This window comes from Thamnophis elegans, chromosome 2 (assembly GCF_009769535.1).
Source record: "Thamnophis elegans isolate rThaEle1 chromosome 2, rThaEle1.pri, whole genome shotgun sequence".
Taxonomy (NCBI): Eukaryota; Metazoa; Chordata; class Lepidosauria; order Squamata; family Colubridae; genus Thamnophis; species Thamnophis elegans.
Genome location: NC_045542.1, coordinates 45605998 through 45622516, shown reverse-complemented (window position 1 = coordinate 45622516; position 16519 = coordinate 45605998). Strand labels below are relative to the sequence as shown.

General features: G+C 40.0%; 1 protein-coding gene across 4 annotated transcripts in view; it reads right to left on the bottom strand.

Moving 5' to 3' along the window:
• The window catches only part of CEP131 (centrosomal protein 131), a 37684-nt gene that overhangs the window by 9728 nt on the left and 11437 nt on the right, over window positions 1-16519 (bottom strand). For all 4 annotated transcript variants that reach the window (XM_032209872.1, XM_032209875.1, XM_032209871.1 and 1 more), the window contains exons 5-18: window positions 15446-15549; window positions 14329-14442; window positions 13187-13348; window positions 12581-12698; window positions 12249-12374; window positions 11922-12090; window positions 11394-11494; window positions 10958-11152; window positions 10355-10546; window positions 7195-7332; window positions 6744-6869; window positions 6322-6438; window positions 2541-2643; window positions 1749-1950 (exon numbers count right to left, since the gene is read on the bottom strand). In XM_032209872.1, the coding sequence (XP_032065763.1) occupies window positions 1749-1950; window positions 2541-2643; window positions 6322-6438; window positions 6744-6869; window positions 7195-7332; window positions 10355-10546; window positions 10958-11152; window positions 11394-11494; window positions 11922-12090; window positions 12249-12374; window positions 12581-12698; window positions 13187-13348; window positions 14329-14442; window positions 15446-15549 (1967 nt within the window). The remainder of the gene's footprint in view (window positions 1-1748; window positions 1951-2540; window positions 2644-6321; window positions 6439-6743; window positions 6870-7194; window positions 7333-10354; window positions 10547-10957; window positions 11153-11393; window positions 11495-11921; window positions 12091-12248; window positions 12375-12580; window positions 12699-13186; window positions 13349-14328; window positions 14443-15445; window positions 15550-16519) is intronic.

The following is a 16519-nucleotide window of genomic DNA, read 5'->3' as shown; positions in this document are numbered from 1 at the left end:
TGTCGAAGGACACCAGAAACAAAATTGTACACCTGCACCAGGTTGGGAAGACTGAATCTGCAATAGGCAAGCAGCTTGGTGTGAAGAAATCAACTGTGGGAACAATAATTAGAAAATGGAAGACATAAAAGACCACTGATAATCTCCCTCGATCTGGGGCTCCACGCAAGATCTCACCCCGTGGGGTCAAAATGATCACAAGAACGGTGAGCAAAAATCCCAGAACCACACAGGGGGACCTTGTGAATGATCTGCAGAGAGCTGGGACCAACGTAACAAAGGCTACCATCAGTAACACATTATGCCGCCAGGGACTCAGATCCTGCAGTGCCAGACGTGTCCCCCTGCTTAAGCCAGTATATGTCCAGGCCCGTCTGAAGTTTACTAGAGAGCATTTGGATGATCCAGAAGAGGATTGGGAGAATGTCATATGGTCAGATGAAACCAAACTAGAACTGTTTGGTAGAAACACAACTCGTCATGTTTGGAGGAGTGAGAATGCTGAGTTGCATCCAAAGAACCCCATACCTACTATGAAGCACGGGGGTGGCAACATCATGCTTTGGGGCTGTTTCTCTGCAAAGGAACCAGGACGACTGATCCATGTACAGGAAAGAATGAATGGGGCCATGTATCGTGAGATTTTGAGTGCAAACCTCCTTCCATCAGCAAGGGCATTGAAGATGAAACTTGGCTGAGTCTTTCAGCATGACAATGATCCCAAATACACCGCCCGGGCAACGAAGGAGTGGCTTCGTAAGAAGCATTTCAAGGTCCTGGAGTGGCCTAGCCTGTCTCCAGATCTCAACCCCATTGAAAACCTTTGGACGGAGTTGAAAGTCCGTGTTGCCCAGCCACAGCCCCAAAACATCACTGCTCTAGAGGAGATCTGCATGGAGGAAGGGGCCAACATACCAGCAATAGTGTGTGCCAATCTTGTGAAGACTTACAGAAAACATTTGACCTCTGTCATTGCCAACAAAGGATATATAACAAAGTATTGAGAAGAACTTTTGATATTGACCAAATACTTATTTTCCACCATAATTTGCAAAAAAATTCTTTCCAAATCAGACAATGTGATTGTATGTATTTGCTTTTTCATTTTATCTCTCATAGTTGAGGTCTACCTATGATGTCAATTACAGGCCTCTCATATCTTTTTAAGTGGGAGAACTTGCACAATTGGTGGCTGACTAAATATTTTTTTGCCCCACTGTATTTCAGAGAATGGTACCCAAACTGTACTGTTTGCCTGTTACTTTCCTCCCACATTACTATATTAGGTACCTGCTTAAGCCCTCTGATGTCAGCAGTTAGCAGTCAAGACTGCACAATATTCTGGTTTCTAAACTGAGAAAATAAATACAACTTTATGATGCCTCTCTGTGGGCATGTGAACTCTTGTATCTCTCCATTCTGTCCTTGGAGTACCAATGACATACACTCAGAATTTTCAAGCAAATCCTGATGTCAGGATTTGGCAATACCTTTTCTAACCGAATGGACAAAGTCATCTTGTTGTCAGGTATGAAGGTACATTCTATGCCTCACTTTTTCTAGGCCATCATAGTGTTCCTTCCGTAAACAATATTACACAAGGTTTCCCCCCCCCTCCTATTGTGTGCCCCCCCCCCCCCGCCTGAGTAATTTTGTCCCTTTTTCTTCCTCTTTGCACATCTTCTATAGCCTTTTCCAGATCCTCATTCTCCTACTGGACATTTTCCTACTTGCTCCTTCCTTCATACCGCTGCCTTGCCAGGTCTCTCTCTCGCTGCCCTTGCTCTTCTTTCTCGTGCTCCAGCATCTCTCTCAGTTCTTCTGTCTGTCGAATGTAGCGCTGAGCTGCACGCTCATCCGACTGCAGTAGTTCTACTTCATGCAGCGATTTCAGCTTTTTGATCTCTAGCTTGTGTTTAGCAATGAGCTTCTGGATTTCAGGCTCTAGGCCTGAATGGGGAAGAAAGCAAATGGGAGGTTACAGACTACAAATGCCTGCGTGAAAGCAAGAATTTCCACTCTGTACACCCGCCTCTCCTTCCTGCAGATTCAGTTGTTGTAATAATCAAAGATGACAAAAGGTGAATGGAGCTACTCAAATATATTGAAAGCATTGTACAGTCCTGACTTATAGCACATAGTCATCACATTACTAGGAGCCAAGTTTAATTGGAATGAAATTGTATCTTTATCACTGGTAAAATAGACCAGAGAGCATATAACGTAAATGTCTGACTACATTTAATGAAAAAGAACTATTGTAAATTATTCTCTGCCATAACTGGTTATAAAAATGTTGCCACTTGAAAGCATATTTGCCTTTAATAATGAATCCATTAAAAAAAAAGGGGGGGGGAGTTCAGGTATCTGAGCCGAAGCAAAGAAAGAGAACTGGAAAGAATAATCAGATCTACAATCCTGCCTAGAAGGTCAAAGCAAAGGCAACATGCTTATGAAAATAGTTCTACCTGGGGGAGATTCCACTAAAAAGTCTGCTATTGGGACAAGAACCTGAACAAATAACCAAAGCTCAACTGTACCTTTAACAGTGATCTCTTTGATCTTCTTGGTCTTTTCATCAATCCATTTCTCTCGGCGGATTTTTTCTGTGGCCGTCATCAGTTGTTTCAGCTTCTTTATTTCCTTCATGTGAATTAAAAAGGGAAAAAAGCAAGACGTATATCAGATTTTCATTAAATTCCATCTTGTATCTATGAAAGAACAAAGCAATTCTTCAATAAATCTGCAATGCATCAGAATTGCGTTAGAAGAGGAGAATTCTTTGCAAGGGATAAAAAGAACCCAGTAAGATAACCAACTGAACTTCCTGGAAATTTCTGAAATTGAATTTCAAGGCATGCAATGTATGAGTTGACATTACTTACAAATAATTCACTATAGAACCCTAACCCAAACACACCCCACAATACACACAGGTGGTTTATATAGCAATAGCGCTTAGACTTATATACCGCTTCACAGTGCTTTGCAGTCCTCTCTAAGCAGTTTACAGAATCAGCATATTGCCCCCAACAATCTGGCTCCTTATTTTACCAAACTCAGAAGGGTGGAAGGCTGGTACTTTATATTATTTGTGTATGTCTCTCAGTGTGTAATTTATATACTTGATTATTTATATTATGCATCCATATAAATAAAACCTTCATTCATTCATCTTATTTATTTAAAATAAATATATTTAGCATAAAAACCTAATTCAGGGTATCATTTTTTTATAATGCCACATAAATGGTATTTTTTTCAGCTCCAATTTTAGAAGACAAATTTCAAGATATGAATTCCAAATAACAACTAAAATGTTTTAGCTCTAAGTTTATATACCCAAAATGATTAAACAACAGAGTAAATCTCCTTTCTCCATTGCAATAATTTGGACCAAGAAAATTAAGAGAACAACCAGCTGCATTGAATTTGGCACATTCCATCTCTTCAGAAATGTCCCATTTTCCTCAGCTTTTTAAAAAATTACATTTTTCTTTGTTTTTAAGATTAGTCTGTAAGATAATGGAGCTTCATTTTCCTATCTTGCTCCTAATCTGAACATTGATTATCCTTAGACTCTCTCGAGAGTGATGCAGAGCAGACTTGATCTTTTCCAGAGCTTCAAATAGATTGACCCTTACAAAATAAAAGGCTGGGCACAATCATTTGAGGCTGTTGTGGTTTGTTCAGTATTCTTTGCCTCCCAAATTTTAGGAATAAAAAGCTTAGATTTTCTCAAGAGCTGTTTTGGAAAAGAATGTGATACATATCTTGCAGCAGCATTAAATGAAGGGTGTGTGTGCAAAGGGAAGGGGCACGAATAAGGAATTCTAATGTGTTTTCCTATCAGTTTATCAGTTCTTTTTGAGACTGATGAAGAAATAAACAGATCTTCTTTGTAAATAATTATTAGATCAGGTCAACTAACAATATAATATTGCCATTGAGGACAGAAGACTGGAAGTCAAGAAAGTGAAACAACAGGCAAAACTAATGCAAAACAGACAATATACCTCTGCTCGTAACATTACTATGGGAGTAACAAAAATTGTAGTTCTTGGTTTATCACAAATGAACCTGAATTTCAGTTGCTGAGCAAGTGCAAAACCACATGACCATATCGCTTAGCAACAGCAGTCCTGGCACCCCTCAGTGGCAGTCACAAAGCACATTCCACTGGTCGTTAGCTGAAGCCCCTTCCCAGTACAAATCATTTGAAGGCTTGCTCACTTTCAGCCATCAACCTTGAAGGTAAGGTAGTGCTTTCAACTCCTCCAAACTGCCAATCTCTCCCGCTCCCCAAACCATCACTGCCGTCTAGGCTGCCCTGTACTATGCCTTATGGGATGGCAAGCATCTTCAGAAGTGTACAGCACTGAGGCTGTAAGAAGCTCCTAAGCCACCACACAGTGTGAAGCCCCGGCTATAAGCCTCAGGAAGTCCAAACAGCTTGAGTCAGCAAGAGTCAAGGAATGCTGGAGGCAAAAAGGGCAGAGATGGGGGAAGATAGATGAGTTACAGCACCCCTACAGTTCTAAGTATGGATGGGCTGCCAAACACTCAAATTTTGGTCACAATGCAATGATCATAACTTTGGGAACAGATTGTAAATCCCTTCATCCAGCAACACAATAACTTTGAACAGTTGATGAATAAAAAGTTGACTAGCTGTATCTGAAGACCAATGTTATTACTTTGCTCGAAAAGGTTATATAGTGCCACATAAAACTAGTATTTGTACTTTTCTATAATGCAAAGTTATTTTATCCCTTCCATCCCTTTCAAAATTATTTATTTACAAAATTTATTGGCTACTCATCTTACCATATGTTAACTCTGGGCAGCTTACAGACATTAAAATATGTCTATACATGTACAATTAAAACATAATTAAAATCAACATTAAAGCCTAAGGACACATGGGGAGGGAAGGGGCGGTGTAGGGGGAGGTGGGATCTTTTGTTACTCGATCGACAACCTTCACTGGGTTGTTCCCCAACTGGCACATCTTTAGGCCCTTATAAAAGGACAGGAGGGTTGGGGCCAACTTTTCATTGGGGGGGGCAAGATGTCCTAGAGGGCAGGAGCAATAGCAGAGAAGGTCCTCCTCCTGGACCCCGTCAGCTGGAACAATTGGGCTGACAGGATCCACATCTCCTCTCCCAGAGTGGTTGGGATGGGCCAATCCCAGTGGGGTGAAATGATCCCTCAAGTAACCTGGACCTATGTGATGAAAATAATATCTATAATCTACCTCTACATCTATATACTGAAATTTAAAAACAGGCGGGTATGTGATGCTGGATCTATCCACTTTCCTACACCAATCAAAACAATGTGCATGTCGGTAATAATGAATTGCTAAAGCATTTAGGAAATGTTGCCTTTGCTTCATAAACACCAGAGCCTGTTCAGCTGGGTATTAGGTATGGAAGTTGAAGAGGGCATTATTATCAAAGTCAAGGAATAGCACTTTGCACCAAATTGCAATGTTTGCCATACCTATACCGCAAGAGAGATATAGGCACAGCACCATCTAAGAAATTCATGGGGAAAAAAATCACATTTAAAGGATCTAGACCAGCAAAAAGGACAAAAGCGGAAGTTAACAGCATGCACAGAGTTTACCTCACAGAGGGGGCCCAGAGTGCGCCAGACCTAAACAGAAAGAGGAAAGATGAGAGAAATGGGGAAATAGAAGGAGTGTGAAATAGAGTTGGAGGGGGGGGGGAAGCAAGGATACAGCTTAAGCAGAGCGTAGATTACTTCTTAGCACAGGGATCAAAAAAATTGACTAAGGGAAAGAGCTAACATTTTGGGAATATTGCATCTGTTCAAAGTGCTTTTCAAGGCAGGAATAATGCTAACATACCTCTAATTTTACTGAGGTCAATTTTTTTTAAAATCTACCACCCTTCTCAGTACCTGCTAGTTTAGATTGCTTGGCCCAAATTAATATTTATAGCAAGTCCTAGCTGAAGTTGTCTGTCTATCCATCCTCCCATCTCAATCTTGGCAACCTTAAGACACATGGATTTAAACTTCTGGGAGTTGAAATTAAAGTATGTCAAAGTTAACAAAGTTGAGAAATATTGAGAGATGATAGAAGAAAAACCATAATGATATAGAAGATTGTATTTCAGTCTTCTCATGTTACTAACATTCAAGTGGCTTCCAACATTCTCTTGGTTGATGTTCTCCGGAGTGGATGAAACACTGCTTTCTTTATGCAAAATTCACTTCAACTTAAGTCCAATAATATGTTTTATCTAATTGCTCTTTGCTCACCCAACCCTTATATTAATGTCATTTCCTCACCAACTCATGCTGCTCTTGTATCTGGGCAATTTTCTTTGTGTATTTCTGATCCACAACCTTCAATTCAGATACCACTGCTTCACATTTCTGATGCAGAGCTCTTTTGTCATCGATGAGCTGTAGAGATGCGGGCAAGATAGTATTACTATCAGTACAACATTCTTTGTACTAATGTGACACATTAGCTTGCTAGCGGAAAGTACCTGGAATCTAGCTGCTGTCTTATTCCGGTAAAAATAGATACAAAGCTCCCCCCTTCCAACAGAGTATTTCAACTTAGAATGCTAGCTGCTCTAGCTGATGCCCACAGAAATTTCTGAAGAGATATGCCAGTAATACAAGTGACATTAGATAGAAGGTGAAAGATGGGGATTGATATTCTCAAGTCCTATATGGAAATGAAATGAAAAAGAAAAGATTACCTGGTCAATGAAGGCCAGGTGCCGTTGGATTGCACCTTCATACTGCTCCCTCTGCACAGTGAGTTGGTGAGTTAGCTCTTTCTGTACATCTTTAACCTGATGCCCAGCTAACTCCTGCTGCTGAGCCTGCCAGGACAAAGAGCAAAACCAGGGCAATTAAGGAAACCTAAAACCTGTTCTATCTGCTCAAGTCAACAAGAAAAAAAAGGAAAAGAAAGGGCATATAAATATAGTCATTGGGATTCCTAAGCAGATCATTTGCTGATATGGATTGTTCATCACCAACAACACTGCTGAAATCTGAAAAGCCAGATAAAGACAGACACTGCCCCTTTGGCAGTTCAGGGTTTAATTTCATGCATTCACACAACAGAGCGAAAGATTGAATTGTGTAACACAGACTTCCCCCCTTCCTGTAGCATAGGATAAGAATCCGGTTCTGGTCACCCACCAGTGCTCTTTGTAGAAAAGCAACAGCTCTCTTTTTTTCTTCTACTTCCAACTTCAGCTTCTGGATAGAGCTGGTGACTTCTGTGGCAACTGCTGAGACCTGATCCAAGTGGGCAAGTTCTTCTTCTGGCAATAATCCCTAGCAGGTGCAATAAGCAGCAAAGGATTAGTCAAACTGAGGTACAACTTCCATCCTTTAAGGATAGAAATTAAAGTGTGCACTAATATACCAGTACTGAAAGCTTTGCTCGTCATAAGAAACATCCATCATAAAATTGCCATTTTACTACCCTGTTTCCCTGAAAATAAGACCTCCCTGGATAATAAGCCCAATTGGGCTTTTGAATGCATGCACTAAAATAAGCCCCACCCTGAAAATAAGCCCTCCCCAAAAATATTGCAACACAGCAACAGCCATGAGGTGACCATGCTTGCTGCCTCCTGCACCTCTCCGAAAATAAGGCCAAGTGTTTTTTGGGGGTAGTCAAAAGAAAATAAGACCCTGTCTTATTTTCAGGGAAACATGGGATGTTCTTCATTTCCTGCAGCAGATCCAACTATCTGAAGCTTCTCAACTCTATCTTAAGAATAGATTATTGGAAGCCATAATGCCAATACCAACTTAACGGCTTTTAACCGCAAATACTTTTTGTTTCAATCAGCGAAGGCAAATGCTCATTATGTTGTGGCTCAGTAGCAGCCAGTGGAGCTGGCAGCAGAGTCGGACAGTGAGGAGGTTGGGGAGGAACATGGGCCACTCCTGGGGGTTGAGGAAAGCTCAGACGAGGGCTCTGCATCAGAGGCACAGAGGGAGTTAGACAGCAGCGAGGCAGAGGAACAGCTGGACCCTGTTCCCAGTGTGCGTATGCGCAGAGCTGCCAGAAGACAAGAATAACTAAGAAAGCAGGTAAAGCCACACCTTGGAGGTGATTGGCCCCTCCCATAGGAAACAAAAGAGGAATGAACAGGGAATGGTCTTTTGCAGGAAACAATACATTCATTCGGTTGTGTCAAGAGAGGAAACTTGTTTGTAACTATAAGAAACTCTGTGCCAAGAGCGGGGCTGACGTCGCTACAACACGACATGCAACCTTGGTGCTCCAGGATTGCTGTTGATATCTCTACTGCTGGACAGTCCTTTTTGGATGTAAACTGTCCGGTAGAGACGGTGATAGAGAAGGGCATGTCCTGCTGATCTCAGGAGCATAGCAAAGCCTGATTGATCCAGGAGAAGCTCTTTTTTTCTGGCTACAAAAGCAGCAGCCAAGGTTGGGACAGCCTCCTGCAACCAAAGCAGAGCAGGAGAGAGTATGTCGAAATTGGTGAGATAAATTTTACTATTAGAGATCAACCCAAAAAGATTTTGAGTAAAATTAAAATTGAAGACAGAAGAGACTAAGCGGCGGATTAAGCCTGTATTAAAATTAGAATGTTATCTTTCTTTCCTTAACTTCGTTTTCTTTTTTGGAATGGAATTCTTACAAATGCCTCTTACTTTTTAAATTGGACTGGTCTTTTTTTTTTCCTCCGTCTTCTATTTTTCCTCACTTTTTGTATCTGTGGAGTAAGAATCTCTTTCTTTTTGCAATGTTCGGGGGGATTTTTCCTTTTAAACATTTTTTTCTCTCAAGTCCGGAACAAAGAGAAGGGTAAAAGCAGAAGAAAAAGAAGTAACTCGGCCACCTAAAGGCTGGAGGCTTGGAAACACTAATTCCTATAAACATTTGACTTATATTTTATATCTCAAAGTCCTTAACTTTGTTTATTGAAAGGAAGTGAGAAGAGCACAATTTGTTTATACAGGTGCTCTTTTGGAATATTATCAGCCGCTGGACTGGAGTAAAGAGAAAGCCTGGACTTGAAAGATTATAGTGAATTTGTTTGAAACCTAGCAATAAGCCTTGGATGGTTTAGTGGCAGTGCTTACAATCTGGAAAAATGGTGCAACATGAAGAAGAAAGGGAATTAACATTGCAAAATATTATGCTAGAAATTCAAAAAATACTAATCAGTACAGAGAATATTGAAAAGAGTTTTGAGATTATAGAACAAAGAACAGAAAGAACAGAGGGAAGAGTTGAGAATGTTTACAAAACGATGATGAAAATTGAGGATAGAATTCAAAACATTCCAGAAAAATATGAACAAAATGATAAATTGCACTTATATACACTAGATTTATAATATGGAACGATATAAACTGTAAGCAAGAATATAAAGATGTAATACTATTGGATGATTTCAGGATGATGTAATAAAATGCCATAATATAAATTTATTCTAAATTTACCATGCGTCATATAAAAAGGATGTAGTAATAGTTATACTCAATGTATGTTTAATAATTATAATAATTGTATACATATATATTAGATTGATGATATGAATAATGGAATGTGCTGAAATGAGTAAGTTGGCATATAAAATTAGAGAATAAGACGACAAACAATTTTATAGGATATGGGATTTATTTTATCAGTGGTTAGATTTAAAAAAAAATGGAATTGAAAATTATTAGACCATGTTACCAATACCAAAATAATAGAATGATTTAGAATAGGTATAAAAATACTTCACTATTGGATATATTGAATATGATGTAATGAATTATGATAACATAAATGAACCCATATTTAGAATATCTCATTTAAATTGAAGAAATAATAGTGAAAGTCAAATAAATGAAGCACTATAATAATAATGTATATAATATATATCTGATTGATAATATGTGACTTTATATAAAGTTTAGGTGATGATTATGGAAAGGATGCACAAAAAAATTGTAACCAACCGACACACTGTAAGTAATGGAAGATGTTTTTATGTTATATATCTTGTTTGTTTATGTTTGTTTAAAAATAAATAAAACTCTCTGCAAAATTTTGCCTTGCCCTGCATTTGGAAGTAGTTATTTGGCAGCTCACCAAATGAGATAATGTTCGTATTTGATAAACAACCCTCTGAAAGACTGTTTGCTAAGCCTTGTGGACTGTGAATTAAAGGAATTTATAGTCGTGTAAATAAAAGGGGTTTTGCTTGGACCAAGATTCCACTTCTTGCTCGTTAAGGAAGCCTGGGTCAGAACACATTGCTTGAAACAGCCATCTATCCTGTCCACCACCACCCCCATCAATAAAATTTAAATGTACCATATTCACCTCTTGTTGTGAAGCTGAGGCAACAGACCTGGGTCGTTCCTGCTCAGACTTTTCCATCTCATCCAAAAAGCTCATTATATTCTGAAGTTTTGTTTCTGACAATAATGTTCCTTCTTCGGGGGCTCCCAGCGAGCAGTTCAATTTTCCAAACTTCTCTAGGTTGTCAGTGGTTAGAGAAATTGAGTCCAAGTCCTGTATCGCAGGGAAAATTTTTTGGGATCAATAGATATAGACTACTGTGGCAGTACTAAACAGAATGATTTCAACCTGCAACAGTTGTGAGGGGGGGAATTGAATTGAATCATTTCCATTGATTAAAAATAATATTTTGATAAGTTTTCTCTTAACTGTAAATGTTTGGGAAACAATTACAAATGTCTCGAGTTTGTAAAAAATATTCCAGCTCACAACTCTCAAAAGTTTGCTCTAAGCAGCTTATGTAATGTAAAGCAAGAAGCAATGGTTGCTATGTGTTCTCATTTCCAGGATTTCTTCCCTAAACCACTTTCACGCCAGCCCAAACAAATTCTGTACACTTTCATCCAAAGCCATAAAAAGGATCTACAGAGAAAAAACCCATCACAATATAATATTTCATATTACCCCATCTATCCAAGCATATTTGTAATCCTTGAAAAAATTTGATTGATACGGTAGTGGTGGCAGAAATTCTGGATCCGCTTCCAAAAGCTTTAGGGTGTCTAGTAGGTCATGAAAGGTTACTTTGGAATGCATCCTACTGGCTGCGCTCATCATACCATCCAAATCTTCACTGGCCATTTTTTCCGAACTCCCATCCTGAAAACAGAAAATCCATGTGAGGGAAATTTTGTGAAGAATTCTAAATAGACATTATCAGTATATTTCACTGACATAGGGAGGGCTCATCTATCTCAGCTCTAAGGTTTGCAAGACCTTATACTTCTCAACAAATAAAAACATTTAAAGCTACAGAAATTGGGAACTCTACAAATCATGAAGGAAGAGTAAAAGAAAAAAAAGTATTTAGGCTTTCAGGAACATCAGAAGGCGGCAACACCTGTGGCTGTTCTTCAGGTCCTTTGTTTTGTGCTGAGCGACAAAGAGATGCCATGGCAGAAGCTTCTTCTAGATCTATTCCCGCAAAATGGAAGTTGGCACCTGCAGTAGCAACAAAAAGCATTTGATTCAGTAAGAATAAGAATTCAGAATTGGCCTTTTTGTATAAGACTTTAAGATGTCAAGTCCAAGTCTGTTTTGAAATAATTTTTCTGAATTTTCCAAGCAATTCTAAAGTGTAGCAAATCAGCTTTTTACTACGAAAAGCTGCCCATATTTTTCCGTTATCATCATTTGTCTATGTGCAAGTTAAATATTTCTGAACTTGCTCCTTATTTTCAGCATGTTATTTGTTGCTTCTCAGTGCCTTGTACGACTAAATAATACCATGTTGCCATGGGTTTTAATGCCATAGAAATGTTATTTTGTATGGAAACAAATTCAGTGTGTGTGTGTGTGCTGAATTTGGAGAAATGCAGTTCAGGAGACCCCTAGGCCAAATGTCCCAAGACCTCCCATTATTTCTCACCTGCATTGTTGGCTTTGATGATGCTGTTAGCAGGACTGCTATTTTTCAAAGAGCTGGCTTTCTCACTTTTCCTTCTCCTGGCTTTCTTGCCTTCTTTAATTACTGCCAGCTCCTCCTCCACCAAACGCTGTGTCTCTAAAGCTTTTTGGGTTCGTTTTTGTTGCAGCTCCTAAAATGAAACACCAACTCGCATTTCTGTTCTGTTAGGACCCACTTCCTCGTCCACCAGTAAACATACTTGGCCTAACTTCTAACCCAAATAAATCAAGCAAGACAATCCTGTCTTCTAATTCCCAGGACTAGCAATATCAATGAGCAAATGGCTACCTGGATGGCTGCTCTTCTGGCAAGGCGAGCTTTCTCCTCTCGTATTTTTTTCCTCTCCTCATCTCGTCTCTGCTGCAAATCCAAGATGTTGCCCTCATCTGTGAGCTGCTGCTGCTGCTGTTTTTCCTTAAAAACATACAACACAAGCATTATAAAACTACACGATCGAGATCCTGTCTCTAGGACAAAAAAATAAAGCCAACTAACTTCCCAAAAATCTAACCAGAACCACACCTCATGCATTTAAAGCTTATGGAAAACAAAACATACGAAACAAAATATTATTTCAGCATGTTCAGAAGTTTTTTATACAATATATACATAAGACAAACCTCTCTTTTGGAAGCTAACAATCGCTCAAGCTGAGCTACGCCTTCCTTGTGTCTCTGAGAATGCCGCCGGTACCAACGCTGGATTGTCACAGCAGCCGAATTGACTTGGTTAACAAATCTAAAACAGGGGGGGAGGGGGGGAATCATGCAAGTTGACTATGTTTTCCAACTACCATGTCAAGCAAAACAGTTCCTGATGTTAAGGACATTTAAAGCTACAGGGAAAAACATCCCTGAAAAACAGGGCTTCTATATTGAAACAAACACTCCTCTCTCCATTTTTTAGAAATCCAGAAGCACAGTTCTAAGGAGGTGTGAAAATACACCATTTAGTAACTGCAAATAATTGTCTGTAATTCATAGTCTAACTAAATTGCCTCTGTCATCCTTCAGAACGCTGGGAACCAAGTTGCAACTTTTACTGCCCAAAATTTACCTGGTTGCTTGTAAAAGAACCAGGCTATTAACTGGAAATTGCCAAATCAGATATGGCAATTAACTAGTAACCTCATTTCTATATGCCCTCATTTCATTTCCTCTGATTTTTCTGCATAATTTGTTACTTCTTGCTACCATCTTTCTTCCTGTCAGTTTTCTCAGGCTTACCGCTCAGCCTCCTCCTCAGACACTTCTTGTATCCTAGTCGGGGGACTGCTACTACTGGTATTATTGTTCCGAGCCAGGATATTACTGCTGGAAAAGTTCTTCTGAGATTTCATGTAACTGCTGCTGTCTGTGTCTTCATTAGAAGTAGCTTTGATGATGTTGCTAAGGAAAGAGACAATAATATGCTGCTCAATGGGATCCTATGGAATGCTGCAAGTCTCTTCAATTTAGGATACACTAAAGAATGTTTTCCATTTTCCATTTAAGCTTGTACTGTGATTTCTCAGGGATTGCTGTCCTTGAGAACTACTTTTATATACAATATATACTCTAGCACAGTGATGACTAACCTTTTTGTCCTCGCGTGCCAGAAGTGCAAAGGTGTCATAATGCCATAATGTGGGCGCATGTGCCCACACCCATAATGCAATGCACGCATGAAATCACCCACACTTTTCTGTGCATGCAATCCCCTTGCCTGTAGTAGGTCTCTCTGAAGCCTCCTGGGACCAAAAATGGACCCGGGGGGAGGGGTGTGCGCCGCACGTATACCCTTGTGGCTCATTTTCGGCCTAGCAGGTCTCCCCAAAACCTCCTGGACCAAAAATGGGGCGTGGGTTGAGCGCGCCCCCCCGTGTTCCCCCCGCATGCACGTACAGCACGCACACACACACACACACACCCGCATGTGTGCGTTTCTTCCGCATGCACCCCGCTCCTGCGCAGCAGAGACCTGACAATCAGCCTGACGGCGGGAGGTGCACACGCAGGGGCGCTGGAGCTGAGGTGGGGTGACAGCTCACATGCTCGCATAGAGGGCTCTGTGTGCCACCTGTGGCACACATGCCATAGGTTCTCCATCACAGCTCGGGCAATCTCTATTTGCTCACATTTAGTCCAGTGACTGCTGATATGAAACACTGTATTAACATGAAAAAAAGGACTAAAAGTGCAAGTTTGTTATTAAACTAAGAATGAGATAGTTCAGGGGCTCTCGATGTGTGGTCTATTTATGCTTTTTCTTCTTGAAAACAATCCTGTTCCCTCCCATTTCCAGCATCTTGTTCATGCATAATGTAGATTAACATGCTCCTAATTCACCACTGAAGGAAAGCTGTCACAGGAATATACAAGAGACTTACTTGAGTGAAGTTGTAGCTTGATTGGAGCTCTTTGGCACAGATATTTTGTCCGTAGTGGAGTAATTGTTATGCACCATAGTGGTGACGCAGTTGCCCATGGCACCTTTGTTACTCCTCATAAAATAGAAGGAAAATGTGTCAGCACGCTTTCAGAATAATTTCTCCAATATATTATCAAAACAGTTCAAATTTCTGGAGCCTCATCATTTAATAACTGTCTCATGTTCAATAAGATAGCCAGATTTTTTGAATCAGCTGCATTCTGGATACTGTCCTAGATGATGACCTAGATGCCGTTTCCCTCAGATAATGAAAACCAAAATGAACTTTAAAAGTATGGAAGTTCTCAAACTTCAGAATTCACAATTCTGCCAATAATAATATACCCATTTTTAGGTTATAGCAGTATTTGCTGTTCAGGACCTGGTATTGTTACGTGTGTTCCCAGATTCAATTTATGGCCACTCACTCATACACTCACAGCCCTGGAAAAAAGATTCAAATCACTTTCAACAGAACACTTGGTTACAATAGATCTATATATGCTCTTTCTCGCATGTATAAAAACCCCTCCCTCCCACACACACACACTCATCTATGCTTACTCACGTCTTTCTGCCAGATTCTGGCTGGATGGATGGAAGCCTGGATCCAAAGAGAACTCCAAGAATGGGCAAGCTTAAGGAGGCTATTTATCCCTCCACAGTCCTTGCTTGCTTTGTGGATCAACAAGACTGACAGCTATTCTTCTCTTGTTAATTTACAAATCTAGTAGCTGGTGGTGAAATTTGGGGAGGGGTTTCTCATGTACTCAAGCCCAACTTTTGTCTGGCTCATTCTTCCTTTTGTGTCCTTAACGACTTAGTTCCTCCTTATCTACTTCCCCCAAGGGATCTTTTAAACAAGATTTCTGGCTTTTGTTCACCTAGTTTATGTGCCTTCCCGCCTGCTTCACCTTTAGATATGGCAGTTTCAGCCTACTCTCAAAGTATCACCCATATTCAACTATTAAAGTGTTACTATCAAAGCTATGGAAATTTTTCTGCAACTTATGGTAATGCCAGCACTTTAGATGAATGCCAGGCATTAAGCCCTACTACTTACAAATATTTCTTACCTATTGTTAGCAGTGAAATTAGCTGCAAGGGGTACACTGATTTCTTTCTTCCTCATGCTTCCAGGAGTGCTGGATGAGGAAGGCAATATCCTGGGCTGCTCATCCTGGCCAAATAACCAAAAATAAGTATACGTGGAAATAACAGTACACAGATCTTCACTACATATATTTTAGCAAGAATTCTTAATTCCTCCTCAAACAAAAAAATTGCTCAATCTCAAGAGTTTTTACTATAAACCAGTGAAATAAATGTAACATATTTCAAAACTTTGGAGATAGATGCTAGGATTTTTATCCAATTACCATATTTTTCAGAGTAGATGATGCACCTTTTTCCCTCAAAAAAGAGGCTGAAAATCTGGGTGCATCTTACACACTGAATACAGCATTTTTTGCCTCCCGAAACTCCGCCCCTTCACCAAAATGGCTGTGCAGAGCCTTTAGGAGCCTTGCAGAGTGCTCCTGGGGGCTGGGGAGGGCAGAGATGAGCAAAAAACGGGCTTTTTGCTCAATTTTGCCCCCCCCCCCCCCCCGGCCCCGTGAGGCCTCTGTAAGCCTCCTAAAGGCTATACATGCCCTTTTTTTGGACAAAAAATGGACCCATTTTTGGAAGATCTGCAGAGTGCGAAAACTTTTTTTTTTAATTTGCTTCTTCAAAATCTTGGTGTGCCTTATGCTCCAGTGCGTCTCATACTCTGAAAAATATGGTAAGAGTGCTTGAAAATGAACAGATTGGTGCCGAGTGTGGAAGTTTCTGGAGAGTTTCCTGGATACGCCTAAATCAGAACAGAGTCAATGGAACTTCAAAAGCAGAGATAGGAATCAAAAGCACCCATACCATAGCCCCTATATAGCTTTGGGGGAATTGCTGTTTGGACAGCCAAACCAGATACAAAGCAAAGCATAGCAAGATGCTGAAAGTGTAAAAAGAGTTTAAAATTTTCTTGTCAACAGGAAAGCTTTGGTAAAAAACCTGTTCATTTGTGGTATAATAAAATCTTTCCTGGATTTTCTAACCCAGGTTGACTCTTTCTAGCACTTAGCTCCATAAAGCCTATGAAAAAGTATTGGCAG